We start from the raw sequence: 15,312 nt of genomic DNA on the forward strand, positions 1-15,312 counted from the left end.
AAACCATAACAAGGACACAACTTATAAGTTTATTAAGTAGTTCTGAATGAGAAAACAAGTGGATAATGGGAAAGTGAATAAGCTCAAGAAAAGGCATTTAATTTTATCAATCTGCTTCCACATCTCCCACCAAGATCATGAAAACAAAATGTCAAGTCAATTTGTGATTTAAAATTTCAATAAACTAAAGAGAGTTATTATAACAATACAATCAATTTTAAAAAATGCAGAACTTGGCTGAGAATTAGCCAATTTTCAACATTAAATAAAACTCTAGAATGGGTGATTGTAGGAAATAGGCCTGGAGACAGACTATAGGTATATTTTTATCCTTGACTTTTGCCAACCTTGGAGAAATCTACATCCAGCTGTTGAAAGATGCAAAACTGTTTAAAATAAGGATGTCCCATTAAAAAGAGTTCAATGAGGGACCAGCCCGGTTGCCTGGTGGGTAAGTTCAGTGCGCTCTGCTTCAGCGGTCCAGGTTTGCTGGTTCAGATCCCAGGCACGGACCTACAATACTGGTTAAGCCATGCTGTGGCAGTGTCCCACATATAAGATAGAGTAAGACTGGCATAGATGTTAGCTCAGGGCCACTCTTCCTCAAGCAAAAAGAGGAAGATTGGCAACAGGTGGTAGCTCGGGGCCAGTCTTCCTCACCAAAAATCAAAAAAAAGAAAAGAAAAGTGTTCATTGTAATAAGTATATTCCATGTATAACACATATGAAGGCATTATTAAGGACTCGGAGCTTTAAAATTAAAAACACAGGTTAAAATATCTCTAAAACTATAAACAAAAAGTTTTAATAATGCAAGTAGAAAAAGGCTGGTTTATATTAAGAGTCTAAAGTTCAGAAAGTGCAAAGTACAAAAATTTGTTACACATGAAAACACCCTTTATCCCCTTCACAAGAAAACGCAATGCTAATTTTGAGCACTTAAGTATAATTTAATACATTTTTTTCTTTTGTAGATTGCCATGTATATTTTAATGCTTCCATTTAGTTAAGTTAATCTTTAGATTGCATGTTAAGTTTCTTATTTACTAGTGTTATTACACGCATGTATCTGTGTCTCCTTACACAATTACTTCAGGGTGGACTGTTTCGAGCCTGGTCAGGATTTTGGAGTAGGCACAGTGGCCTCTTCTCTCAGAGATTTACTCCCATAAACCAATTAGGATCAAACTAAAAGGTTTATAAGTCAGTACCCAATAAAGAGAAACATGCAGTGACCAGGGAGATTAAAGACTGATTTGCACTCTCCAGCTTCGCAAGTCACTTTGTTTCTCTGATTTGTCTCTTCTTTAGAAGATCACAACGATACCTGTATTTTTAACCAGGGTGCACTTATAGAATGAAATAGACTAAGTGGATGGAGCTTGGATATGAATTCTTTTTGAAGAAGAAGATTAGCCCTGAGCTAACATCTGCCACCAATCCTCCTCTTTTTGCTGAGGAAGACTGGCCCTGAGCTAACATCCGTGCCCATCTTCCTCTACTTTATATGTGAGGTGCTTGCTGCAGCATGGCTTGAAAAGCAGAATGTAGGCTGGCACCCGGGATCTTAAATGGCAAACCCCAGGCTGCCTAAATAGAGCGGACAAACTTAACCACTATGCCACCAGGGGGGCCCCATGAATGTTTTTTAAAAAACACCTTACCTTGCCCCTACAAATAAATCTAATGCACATTCCTTGACTATTTGACACCAGACTAGATAGGTTATAATAGCTTTCTCATCCTTAAAATTCTGTAGAACCAAATGGAAGATTAAGGTACAAATGGAAAAAATTTATTTGCAAAGGCTTGTGATACAATCGGTAAACAATTTTCACGCCCAAATATTATTTTATTTGTGAAGTCCATAAATTTGTTTGCATTCACAAATTTTAAATATTACTCAAGAGCATTGGGTTAGGATCTAAGGGTTATACTTTTTGATTCTGTTTTTAGGCACTTAATGCACTGAACAGTTTTATATCTTTTAGTGACATATTTACCTTATGTATTATTGGGCATTTACTTCACTTATTATTGCTTATAAAACTGGAAAATATCTTTCACATCTATCATACAAAATCATTAAAAGAATAAAATTAGGGGGCCAGTACGTGGCCGAGCAGTTAAGTTCGCATGCTCCACTTTGGCGGCCCGGGGCTCACTGGTTCTGATCCTGGGTGCGGACCAATGCACTGCCTATGAAGCCATACTGTGGCAGGCATCCCACATATAAAGTAGAGGAAGATGGGCATGGATGTTAGCTCAGGGCCAGTCTTCTTCAGCAAACAGAGGAGGATTGGTAGTGGATGTTAGCTCAGGTCTACTTTTCCTCAAAAAAAGGATAATGTTAGGCAACTTTAGTAGAAGATGTTGAAAACTACAAAACTGAGAATTTATGTATTACTGTAACTGTGAGAGATATATATATATATATAACATGAATATTAATTTTAGACTTTCTTTTAAATTGAATTCTCAAAGTCTCAATTTGTCTCTTAAAAATGAAGAGGTTTAATTAGCAACTTAGTCATTTACAGTCTATGAACTCCTGAATCTATTACCATTTCCGATTTCACTCAACCACTAGCTAACCATAGGATCCTGGAAGCTTATTGCACCTCACTGGCCTCAGGAAATGAAGATAATTTGTAAATGGAGATAACAATCTGTACGTAGGAGATAACAGTTATCTCATAAGATGTTTGTTAGAATTCAAAGCAGGAAAATGAGGGACAGAATCACTGTTTAAAATATACATGACACACTTTATATAAAGGTCTTAACACAGAGCTTCTCACATAAAAAAAAAATAACCATGGTACCATTTCCCCAAACATAATGTCTTATCCTCTCTCTTATCCTCTCTCTATATGAAGTACCTCTGAGCATTCTGGAGTCAAGCTGATGGACTTGTATAACAGAAAAGTATAACAGAGTCCTCACTTTTTCAGTGTTATTTAAGATTTAATAAATCCACTTATGGAGACTCTATTTCTAATTATAAATTCCCTTTCAAAGTAGTATCCAACCATATTTTTTAAAATGTCATAGTTTAAAAAATTCTCATCACCTTAAACTACCTAGTCACAAATATTCCTTTGAAATTTGCTAACATAAAGCAAAAGAAGGAAGAAGGATTTTTATAATTTTGAATATTAAAAACTGAGCTTTCAAAAAGAATCACTTGGGGCCGGCCCCATTGCCTAGTGGTTAACTTCTCCACGCTCTGCTTTGGTGGCCCTGGTTCACTGGTTTGGATCTCGGGCACACACCTGCACCCTCCCGGGCCATGCTGTGGCAGCAACCTACATAGAGAATGGAGGAGGATTGGCACAGATGTTAGCTCAAGGCTAATCTTCCTCAAGCAAAAAAGAAAAAACAGAGAGTCATTCATTATTTTTTATATATTTCAATCACTTTCTGAACATTTAAACACCTGAAATTTAGCAGCATTCATTATTTTGGAAATTTTACTCCCATATTTTATTTTATTTTATTTTATTTTATTTTATTTTATTTTTGAGGAAGATTAGCCCTGAGCTAACTACTGCCAATCTTCCTCTTTTTGCTGAAGAAACCTGGCCCTGAACTAACATCTGTGCCCATCTTCCTCTACCTTATATGTGGGACGCCTACCACAGCATGGCTTGCCAAGCGGTGCCATGTCTGCACTGGGGATCCGAACCGGTGAACCCCAGGCCACCAAGAAGCGGCATGTGTGACTTTAACCGCCATGCCACAGGGCCGGCCCTTTTAATCCCATATTTTAAAGAGACTTTTAAAATATTTCACGTCACTAAAATTGAAGACGATCTCAACATTGTGGATTGTTCTTGAATTATTAATATTTATAAATAGTACAATTACTTCTATGGCAGAGTTTTCAATGACACCACTGTCTTATATAGAACATGTGAGAGAAATGTGCAGATGAAAATACAGACATGAAAAACAGTCAAGACACTGTTTTTATTTTTATAGACATCTAATGTCAAGAAATAAACTTTATTGAAGATATTATTTATTTGATGTACATATTATATCAATCTTAGAAAATGTTTTCATTCCATAATTATTTCTTTTTGTCTTCTACCAAACAAGCAGTTCATATTTTAAAAAAATTTTACCACAAAACATATAATTATTGGGGCCAGCCCTGTGGCCGAGTGATTAAGTTCATGTGCTCCACTACGGCGTGCCAGGGTTTTGCCGGTTCAGATCCCGGGTGCGGACCTGGCACCACCCATCAGGCCATGCTGAGGCAGCATCCCACATAGCACAGCCAGAAGGACCACAAGTACAATATACAACTACGTACTGGGGGGCTTTGAGGAGAAGAAGAAAAAAAAATAAGATTGACAACAGATGTTAGCTCAGGTGCCAATCTTTACAAAAAAACCCCAACAACATATAATCACTAATATTCTTATATGGTACTAATTGATGTATGGTCCTTAAATATTAACTTTTGTGATTGCCTTCTTTGGTGCCATCTGAGCAAACTGTGTAGTAAATTTGATAAGGTATAATAGAGAGTTGAACATGAATTTGAATCCCCAATGATCTAGTCTCAGTTCTGGAGTTAATCATCTTTCAACCTAGTAAAAATCACTTATCCTTTCTAGGCATGTGCATTTACTGTATAAAATATGAGCAGTGAACTAGCTGATATTTAAGAACTCCTCCAGCCCTGTAAATACCATGACTTGTGACAAGATGAATTAATAAATTCATATAAGTCCATGAATCGATCAACATTAAAATAAATCATTATTGAAATGCAATGGATCAAATTAGCCCTGTAACATTTTTAAGCTATGGGTCTGCCCATAGAACCAGGCACCTGAAGTAACTGCGCAAGGGTGATAAGCATAAATTTCAGAGTGTTTCTCCAATGTATAATAGCCTGGGAACTTAGCCAAAGTGAAATAGTAGCTAGTGAAAAGATACTACATTTTTAATTTGCTGCTATGGACAAGTTAGCGCTGGTGGTGTAAGGATGAAGTGTGTGGGAGTCCATACTGGCTTTGTGCATGGAGGTGTATTTTAATGATACTGATAGCTACTAGTGACAGGCACTATAGATGTTACATGTATAATCTCCCTATAGGCCTACTGATATTCTAACTTTCTTTCTAACTTTCTTTTTTTGTAGATAACGAAACTGAAGCTTAGAAAAACTGAGTTGCTAGTACAAAGATAATTCCTGGCAGAATCTTGACCTGACTTCAGGTCTTGGTGGCTCTAGAGCCCTTGCTCTTTCCACTTTACTGTAGTGTAGTGGTTTTCAAACTTTACAGCACATGAGAATTACCTGGATGACTTGTTAAAAACACTAATGTCTGTGCCCAACTACGAGGGCATCTGTTTTAAAAGGCCTAGGGTGGGGATCTGAGAATTCATATTTCTAGCAAGTTTCCAGAGGATGCTAATATTACTTGTTTAGGAACACTTTGAAAATCACTGTAGTGCAAGCATTTAAGAGCCAATAGAGTAATATTGTGATATCTAATGCCACATGATTACTTTGTTATCCAATTACAAGGTATATGATGCATATGCTAATGTTCTAAATTTAGACTTTTTAGAGGAGATTTCAAATTGGGTTGTGAGCAACAATCTGTGATTATATAGAAAATATTAATACTTAGGAATCCTCAACCAGCCCCAAGCAATAGCTTAGCAAAGGGCCTGAGGGCATGAAATGCATTTGATAGCTGTAAGATTGGAGGCTTGAGAGAAAGAAAGATGACCGTTAACACTGAGCCCATGAATACTGGAAGATATTCAACAAATTGATTTTTCTCAGTGACATTTGTGAAAGTGATATTCCTGATGAGAATGAGAGCCTTACAAGGAGTCCGATTCTGAGAAAATTGTGTAGACATGGAGATTGATCTCCTTGGAAAGTACCATGAATCACTCACCTGCTCACTCTGAGAGAGAAAAGATGAATTTGCTAACGATAGTATCTGTTCTATCATTCTTACCAGATCTCATCCAAAATCCAAATCAGAACTGCCACTGTATCCTTAAACTACACACCCCTTTGCATGATGAGTAAAGGGAATGGAAGAAATAGAAAGAGAAGCTATGTTTTTATGTATATATATAGGTAAAATAAAATGGCCTTAAGTTTTATTTATATCTCACCCACCTTTTTCCTAATCTCTTCATTTGCAATTATTTTACTTCTAATCTCCCAAACTTTGAAATTCAAAGTACAAGATGGCATATTTTCTCATGTAGTCCTGTTGCCTAAAGCAACAAGTTCCTCCTCAAACAGAGTGCTTGGTGCTTCAAAGTTAGTTTCCAAACTGGATGAAACATTGAAGATTTGATATCCTGAAGCCCTTTTTGGAGACCTTGATGTTAAGCAGAAGAACGTCACCTCTTGGGACACAAGGAGAAGAGGTACATTTGGAGCCAAGGGATGTGAAGTTTAGTCCATTTCACTTATTTGAATTTGAGATCTTGAGCATTTTATCAGTAGAGTTTTTTCCACCGGAATGCAATGCATTATCAGTTGTGCTACCTCTCTTACTTTTTTGTTTTATCAGATCTGTCTTATGATAGAGTTTACTGTATTTAGAACCATGTATAGACGCCATTTGCTGCTGCTTTATTTTATTACTTCACTGTTTCGATAGACACCAAATTGTGTGTTTAGGAAAAAGACGTGCATAGCTATAATCTAATCAGCTACCCCACAAATAGTAACGCTAATTAATATCAGGAGCCATAATAACTACTGCAACTAAGTCTGTGCTCCTAGAGTACTTAATTTATGGAGTAATTCTACCCCTTTTCTCCTTGAAGGATCTCAAAAGAGCTGGCATCAGGTTTTCAAGAGGCTAAAACCTGCTCCTTAATTACTTCTCTCACTCTCTTCCTACACTGGTTTGATGCAGCAACTCCCCCCTCCACCAGCTCCCCAACCCCCGAAGATTCAGGAAAATATGGTACGGTGCTGCAAAATGATATTTCAGATCAATTTCAACAAGGTAACTGTCCAGGGGAAGTTGGGCTCAGAATTCTGGGAGCGGTTCAAGCCTTTTCAGAGCGGTAAATTGGGTTGGCTTAGCAACTCGGTGGTGCAAAGCCTGCCGAAGGCGCTGTGTTCAGGGAGAAGGGAATCCGCCAGGATGCCTGAGTCGATCTTTCTTTGGTCGTCCTACTTTATTATTATTCTGCAATGCGCTGCAATCCCCATGCGTGTCCCGCTTTCAGCCCTCAGCTGGCCACTCCAGCGGTGCTGGGAGAGGACCACACGGCGACCGGGATGACCCCGTGCTGTTTCATTTCTTCTGCCCTTTCCCCTAGGGTCCCAATACGCCCTTGTGGCGCTTGAACCCTGGTGCTGCCCCCCTGCTTGCCTTTCGCCCAGTGACAGAGCTGGGGTGGGGACGAGGACGATAGTAGAGGAGCAGCATTCCCCATTACTTGTTCCCCAACGAGTTTTTCCGAACTCCCCGAGTGCCTGTTAGAGGAGAAGTTGTTTGAGCGAGGGCAGCGCTGCGGTCAGCTTGGGAAAGGGATCTTTCTAGGCGCCTCCGCCCGATCGTGCGACAGCAGTGGCTGCAGCACCACCGTCCATCTAGAGTCCCGGAAACACAAACGTACTGTTACGGCCACGCGTTTCTGCCTTGGACACACACACACACACACACACACTGAGGCATGCCATAGGCTCCTCTGTGTCAATCCATGTGGACCCCCTCCTCCCAGCAACACACACACACGCACACACACACGCACATGCCATCAGCCAGGCCAAGTCAGGCACTCAGTTTCCGGTGGTCTATGGAAATTTCAGGGAATCTGGCCTTCTAGAAGAAATTAAGAAATATTCCCAGGGGAAATAGATGGAAGGGAGGGATACCTGTGCAAACTGCAGCGAGACAAAGACCCCTGACTCAAACACAAAGGTTACCTCCCAGCAGGTGGCTCAGTCCCGCTAACCTCAGGGAAAAGGTTTTGATGATGTTGATCGCGGTGGGTGGATTTTTTTTTTTGCGGTTGTTAATGTTTTGTAAAGACATTAACCCACTCCACCCGCCTTTGAAAAGCTCTCTCAGGATACGACAGATATTTTCCTGACCTGTCAGGTCAGACTGTCGCCTTGAGGGTGTGGAGTGAGGCGATCAGTCCTCGCAGACAGGCGCGGGGCAGAGACCTCCGGGTGGTCACCCAGGGGCCGGTGAAAGATGCTAATGAGCGCTGCAGGCAGCTCTCTTCCCTCCTGGACACCCACGGCCCTTTCCAGGGGGAGAGGTCAGGGGAGACGTTGTGAGCCCCACTATTCCAGAAGAGCTCTGTGGTGGGAGTAATATCTCCTTGGAGTTCCTAGAGCATGCGGAAACATGGATCCTTCTCGAAGTCCGGGGTCTTGAGAGAAGCCCTGGAAGCACGCTGTGGCGCCGGGTGGTGAATGGGGCATACTGGCTCCCACCTGCTGTGGACGGAGATCAGAGCTTTCTGTACCTTGGCCGCCCGGTTTGTGTGCTCCCCCGGAATCCCCCAGAAGAAGCATGGGAAATCACCCCCGAGTGTCTGTTTACGTGGGCGGGACTTTTAAGCACGACTTGGAGATTCACACTTTCTATCTGGGTGAGACCTAAGCAGACACGCTGCAGCTGCAGGCTGCATTTCAAAAACCTCTGCCTGCTGGCGTATGTGTGTGTGTGTGTGTGTGTGTGTGTGTGTGTGTGTGTGTGAGAGAGAGAGAGAGAGAGAGAGAGAACTCAAAATAGGCATGCATCAAGTCTAAGCATCCCCCGCCCACCCCCAATTTGGTGTCCTCCTCTGCCTTTTATTTCTAAGGAAGACAGCGGAGATACAATGCCCAAAGGAGCTTGCCTCTCTTTTCAACCCCACTTGAACGGTTCAGGCCTACTACCGAAGGCCACTTTGTCTTCTATTCCGAGACGTTTCCTCCCACTGAGCCTCTTTGTCATTGCTGTTGCAGGCAGAGGTGAGATGGTGGGGGGATGAAAAGCGTGGGCAGAAGGAGGAATTCTTGTGGCCGCAGCAGTTCACGTGGAAAACCGCGCGCCTCGGACTTCTGATCCCTCTCCCTAGCCTGGATTAGGACCTACAAAGCCCTTGGAACGACTCCCCATTCTGAGCTTTCCCCTGGGCCTGAGAGTCCAAAAGAAATAGTGTGGAAGACAAAAGCAGGCATAGACATTGGGGGAAACAGCATTTAAGTCACTGCAGCAATCTCAGTTTTAAGAAAGCCTTCAGAATCAGGTGATATTAAAATAAGGTGAAGGGAAAGAAGACACAACTGTCAAAATTGGCACTGCCCGGTGATAGGGAAAAAGTCTAAAGCGTACAGCCTATGTAAGTTTGCTTCTCAGAATTTGAGGACAGCGTACCAAGTTGTAAAATATAGAAGATGCCTTCCAGGTGGCAGATAAGTGACAATGAAGAACCTTACTACCATTAAAATTTTTTTTTAATAGTCCGCACAAAATTGATTTTGGACAGGACCAAAGCAGAGTGTGACACACTCCTTCTTCCCAATGTCCCCCAAACTGGAATATACTCAGTGGAGACCGATTATCTGAGTCCAAAGTCCGGGAGCTGTGAGCAGAAGAGAGGGGTCCGGTTTCCAGCGCCATTTAAAGCAAATTAACGCGCCATTCCTTTCTATCTGCGCGTCTTATTCGGACAATACGGTAGGTGCGGGCAAGCGGGCTGTAATTGCAGGCGGCGTGGCTCCGTGTTTGTCAGGCGCTTGCTCGCCCTGCTTCGGAGACTCCCTCCCCTTTTCTGCCCCTCGAATGTGTTTTGGCTCAACAGGTATCACCTGAAAACTCGCACTTAACCCCCGGTCATCCTCTAGCAGGAGCCACTCTAGCATTTTCCCGACCAGGAGCTTTCGCTGGCTCCCTGCGCCTCCCCCACGCGGAGCGCGCGTCTAGCGGGCAGCCCTAGGGCCATCCATTAACCACCGACTCCCAGGGGCAGGCGAACTAAGCATAAAGGCGAGGCTCCTAACACGCAGAGCCGGCTATGAAAACCCCTTGTAAGCAGCCCGAGACGCGTTTTGTGCCCTAGGCAGTGTAATTACGCCGCTTGGGGCAAGCGTTTTGGCTTAGAGCTGCGCTGAGGCTCCAGGAAAAAAAAAAAAAAAAATCAAGCTTTAGGGAGCAGGTTTACCAGGCAGTTGCTGCCACAGAAACCAGGCGCGACTTCTTGGCATTTAGCGATGTAAATTAAAATTCGAGACATGTCACCCATCATTGGTCCTAATAGAGAGAGAGAGAGGTAACCCCTCCAGCTCCCTCCACCCAAAACATGAATTATCATTTCCACTGAATGCAAATGGGCTGCCTTCTGTGGGGGGACAGCCAGCTGCAAGCTGGACAATAAACTGTTTCATAGAGACGCGGCCCGATTGCGGTTCAGAGAGGCACTCCTTTACAAAGGAAGAAGCGTCCAGTTTGTGTTGACAGCCGTGGCGCGCCTGGGCCAAAACTCCCCCCATTGCCCACCCCCTGACACACAGACACCAGGGATTTGAAACTAGCTTCAGTGAAAGCGACATCCCTCGCGTCTATGAGAGCTGCCATGAGTATGGGGAGGTGATTGTTCAAAAATGATGGCATGAGTCATAAACACCTCCTGAGTATTCTTTGCAGCAATTAATGGACAGCAGGGTGCAGGAGAAGTTGTGGAACAGACCTGGGGATCTATTTTCTCCCCGAGCACAGCTTTCCTTCCAATGATCCTGACTGTCCCTTGCCTTCCTGCTTAGGAACAAATTCTACATCCCACCCACCCCCTCCCCTCGTCTGTGCATGTGACACTCACTCTACCTGTCTGAACGCTGAGACTTGCTGGAGATTTTCTTTTTGGTCGTCAGCTAATGACTTTCCTTCTACCTTCATTCATCCCCAAAGGTGGATCATTACACTTCGTGGCTTCTCAGACCGTTTTAAAGCCTCATTTTAAAGCCAAACCTCTACCACAGGACCTAGGGAAGCTCCCCTACCATTTATCAACGCATAAGAGCTCGCGTAGAAATAATTCACAAATGCATGCAGAGACATTCATGTTGGGGGGGGGGGGATGCTCAGAAGACCCTTGTGCCCTAATGCATTTAAAATCAGCACATTCCCAGCATGTCGGTAACTTTCCTACCTGAAAGGGTTAAAAAGCATTTAAACGAATGTCTTTAATATAAATATTCTTGCTCAAGCATCAAACCCCACTGGTTTGACTAGAAATCAAGGTAATCCTCACCACCAAGAAAAGTCTTGCAGAGGAATTCTGCCTGGATATCCACTAGTTAGAGGCTATACAAATCAACTCACGTATTCGTTTGAGCATACTGCAAGAATATTTATTGAGCACAAGCTCAATCACCGCATTGAACGCCAAATCTGGCAAGCAAAATGCATTTCCTATCTCGGGGTGTGTGTGTGGGGGAGCTGTGAATCAACTCCTTCTTCAGTATTATGATTATTTTATCACTGCAAATTGCAAAGTAAGCTACCAGCTTCTCTCCGGCGACAAGTCGGCTCGCCTCCATCCAAAGCAGAGGGGACCCCGAAAGCAGACCTACCTTTCACACAAGACACCGTCAATAAAAAGACGAGGTTCCAAAACGTAAATCCACTTTTAATCCCCATTTTCTTCATCAGGATGAAGTCTAGGCGGCCACATTTAGCGCATCTTCTAGTGCTAGGCTCCGGGGGTTTGGATTCCTTTGCTCGGCTTTCCCCTTTGCGGATCCCTTTCATATTATTCGCGAGCTCCTAATTCCTGCTCCTCAGCCCGGCGCAGTGGAGTTGTTGCTGTTGTTGGTGCGCGGTCACAGCTCGGAGTGAATGGTGTTTCTGGGATACCACAGCAACCTTGACGAGGACTCAACCATCTCTCCAACGGGGGCACAAAGTCTCCGCTACTCTGGATTCTGTCTTTTCTTGTGCGTTTTTTCCCCTCCGCCAAAATCTACCTCAATTCTAGCTCGTTATAGCAACCACCAGAAACCACTAGTGAGCCTCTTATAGCCCAGCTCCGCTCTCTGACAAACTCCCCACAATATTTGAAATTGAGGGGCTTGTTTTTTTTTTCTCCCCCCCACCCTGAATAGATCAATTCTGCCTGTAAAAGCAGCCCAAGAAATATTGTGTTAGTGAGCTCTCCGTTGCAGCCTGTGAATATGAGCGCGTTAAAGCAATATTTTAATCCGAGGATCTGCGTTGATTTTGGGAACACCGTGATGATAATGAACCGGACTTCATCAATGCCCACGTCGTTATAATGGGACATGTGTTACTACTGTAGTTGCAGTATATTTCAGGCAGGCGTCTCGCATTTATTATCCTGTGATTTAATTGAAAAGGAGATCACAGAGAAGAATGTATTTGCACACATGTATTTACATATTCAAACGCCTACGTGTAAACTCGGAACCGAGTTTTTATGATTCGGTAAACCGACTTCATCCTTGACCAGGGCGGGGATGGGGTGGAGAGAGTCCTTTCCCTAAATAGTTCGCCCTTTCATCCTCCTTACCCTTTTTCAGCTGATGTGTGCCGCAGCTAAACTGCTTTACCTGTGGTAGTTATCTAGAACAGACCCATTTATCTTAATTCCGAATCGACCCCAAATATGTAAATGGAAGGTTTCTTTCAAAACGGAAAATATATGTACCTATACATCTGGACTTGGCAGCACCCCCCCCCCCCCACACACACCCCTCAAGGGTTAAGATTGTACAAGGAAAGAGTTCTTGCGCCATCTACTGGCCAGCGGTGAGTCACCGCTTCTCTTTCACATCTATGAGGGATCTTTATTCCCTCATCCCACGGCGTAGCGGAGCTGCGTCCTGAGACCAGCATGTTCTGCTCCTGTGTGTCAATTTCCCACTTTTCTCGGCTGGTCCTGGCCTAGATTTTACAACCAGCAACTTCATTAGACTAGGCGCGGTATTGGTGATCTGATCTTCTCGGGAATCTGATCCCATCTGAGGAAAGGGGAGGGCTGCCGCGCTAGTTCTGGAAGAGAGAATTAAAACTGCTTCTGGCTCTATTTGCATGCCGAAGGCTACCAGAGTGATTAGCAACTATCCACAGGAAAAAATACAGGACTTGGTCAAGAGGACTGACCAATTTGGGTTTGCAGCTCTTCACATTGCCCACAGATGATGGCTCCCGACCCGTACACCACACGATCACCCTGGCCAGCTTTTGTCCCTGGGCTCGATATGGAGCTGCTGGCTCAGGGGAGCAAGGCGTTTGCATCTGGAGGGAGTTCTGCTCTGGGATGTGGGCACACTGCGAGCGTCTATGGGCGTGCGTGGTGAGTGGGTTCAATTTGCAGGCGTAGGAAGGATTCCGAGCTCTCCGAGTACGTGGCATTTTGTGTTTGTGATTCTCGTAGGGAGTGTGTGTGTGTGTATACGCGCGCCGTAGTGAAGGGTAAGAGTGCGTGTTTATGGAAGATGATAAAGGGTATGCTTTTCTATGCATGGGTGTTTTCCCAAGTGTGTTTGTGCAGTGTGTGCATGCGGGTATGTTTGCTCGTGTGTGTGTATGTGTGTGTGTGTATTAGGAATTTCTCTCCTGGGTGGCCTTAGCAAGAGGCAAAAGCTGTAGATGCCCAACTGACCTCATTAAATTTGGAGAGGTACATTAAGGGCCGTGTGGCACAACACTATTCCTTTCCACCAGTGCTTTCTTTTATTGTCCGAATATGCAGATTTCAAACGGGAGTGGGTGACAAGGTTGGGACTAGACCATGATTGGAAGGATCAACACTGAAAACGTCATTTGCCTGCTCAGCCACCTTGGTGGCGGCTCTGGTATTGATTTCAGTCAAGATGTCAGGGTGTGTTGCTGATGCTGTTGCCTTTGCTGGACTGAACAGGGAGTCAGATGCAAACAGGTCTTTGGACTTATTGAGGACACTTGACAAAACCCTCCTTACTAAGTATGCAGAGGTTAGTTACCTCAACTGAATTCACTTTTTTATCAAAAGAAAACAAAAATCTTGGGTGTACATAATCTATTTGAACACACGGCTATATATCCAGACAGGAGGACTTTAAAACAAAAACTTTATTTCACAAAAGTCAGGAGTATTTTAACAAGAATTATTGGGCAAAATAAACTTTGATTATGGGGCCATCGTAGTTACTACTAAGATACCTAGTTGGTTACTACTAAGATATTTCTGATATTTATTTTCAAATATGCTGATCTGATAATCCAATTATCTTTCCCTCCATGAATCCTGCCTATCACTTCCATGTGAAGTTGTTAAAAGATTTATCTGGTAGCTCATAATATTTTGAACAATAGTATAGTTTCTAGTTTCTCATACAGCTCATAATAAATCACAAACCATTTCCCACCTGCATCTTTCAGCTCCTGGGACAGGATGGAAAAATCATATTTTACAGATCGGAAAAGTTAAAGGCATGGAGAAATGAAGTGGTTTGTCCAAGGTCATCATCAGGAGAACTGACATTTAGTCCAGTACATTTAGTGTTGTATCACACTCTTGTCTTTCATGCTAAACAGCCTCCTCTTCAAGGGAGCATTTCCAAATGTGTTCCAGAAACAACATTATCAGCCAAAAATCCTGGATAAGAAATCCCTCAATTTCTCCAGAAAGAAAAATGCAGTGTCTAAATTTGGAAAGAAGAAATCATCTATCTCAGCTGATCTGTGGGGAAAGCAACACAGTTATACATAGATTTGTTTAAGACTTAGAAAGAGAAGGTAAAGAATAATAGCTAACATAACAGCAAACATTAAGTGCTTACTGTATGCCCAACACTATGTTATGTTTACATGGAATATCTTATTCAATCTCACTACAACTTGCTGAGACAAGTATTATAATTATCCTCATTTTAGGGGTGAAGAAATTGATACACAAAGAAGTTAACTATCTTGTCTTGCCCAAGGTAATATATCTAAGAGGAAATATGAACTCATGATATCCAATTCTGAGTCAATGTGCTTGCCACTGTATTGTCCTATGTTAGCTCCTACAGATGCTTGTTTTAAAATAACGTAATAAAAAAGTATGATTTTTCTAGTAAATTTACCTACATAATCATAGAAAAGCAGATATTTATAAGATAATTTAGAGGTGATCAAATTTTCAAATATATGTATACACAATGGAAAGAAAAAACATTTTTTTCTTTTAATACTTGTGAGTTACTAAAAATCCACCTCCCACTTTTTTTTTTTTTTTACCCTTCTTGCCTTCTACTGATCATTGTGAGATATATACAGGTCAAGAAAAAAAATTGACTTGGAAGGATCATCAAGCCAATCA

At 42.6% G+C, this 15,312-nt stretch overlaps 1 protein-coding gene across 5 annotated transcripts in view; it reads right to left on the minus strand.

The window, feature by feature from the left end:
• CSMD3 (CUB and Sushi multiple domains 3) overlaps positions 1 to 11,944 on the minus strand; it is a 1,176,027-nt gene extending 1,164,083 nt beyond the window's left edge. For all 5 annotated transcript variants that reach the window (XM_044781000.2, XM_014843283.3, XM_070481504.1 and 2 more), the window contains exon 1: positions 11,579 to 11,944. In XM_044781000.2, coding sequence (XP_044636935.2) covers positions 11,579 to 11,756 — 178 coding nt within the window. In that variant the 5' untranslated portion in view covers positions 11,757 to 11,944. The remainder of the gene's footprint in view (positions 1 to 11,578) is intronic.
• Positions 11,945 to 15,312: the final 3,368 nt, after the last annotated feature.

This window comes from Equus asinus, chromosome 12 (genome assembly GCF_041296235.1).
Source record: "Equus asinus isolate D_3611 breed Donkey chromosome 12, EquAss-T2T_v2, whole genome shotgun sequence".
Lineage (NCBI taxonomy): Eukaryota > Metazoa > Chordata > Mammalia > Perissodactyla > Equidae > Equus > Equus asinus.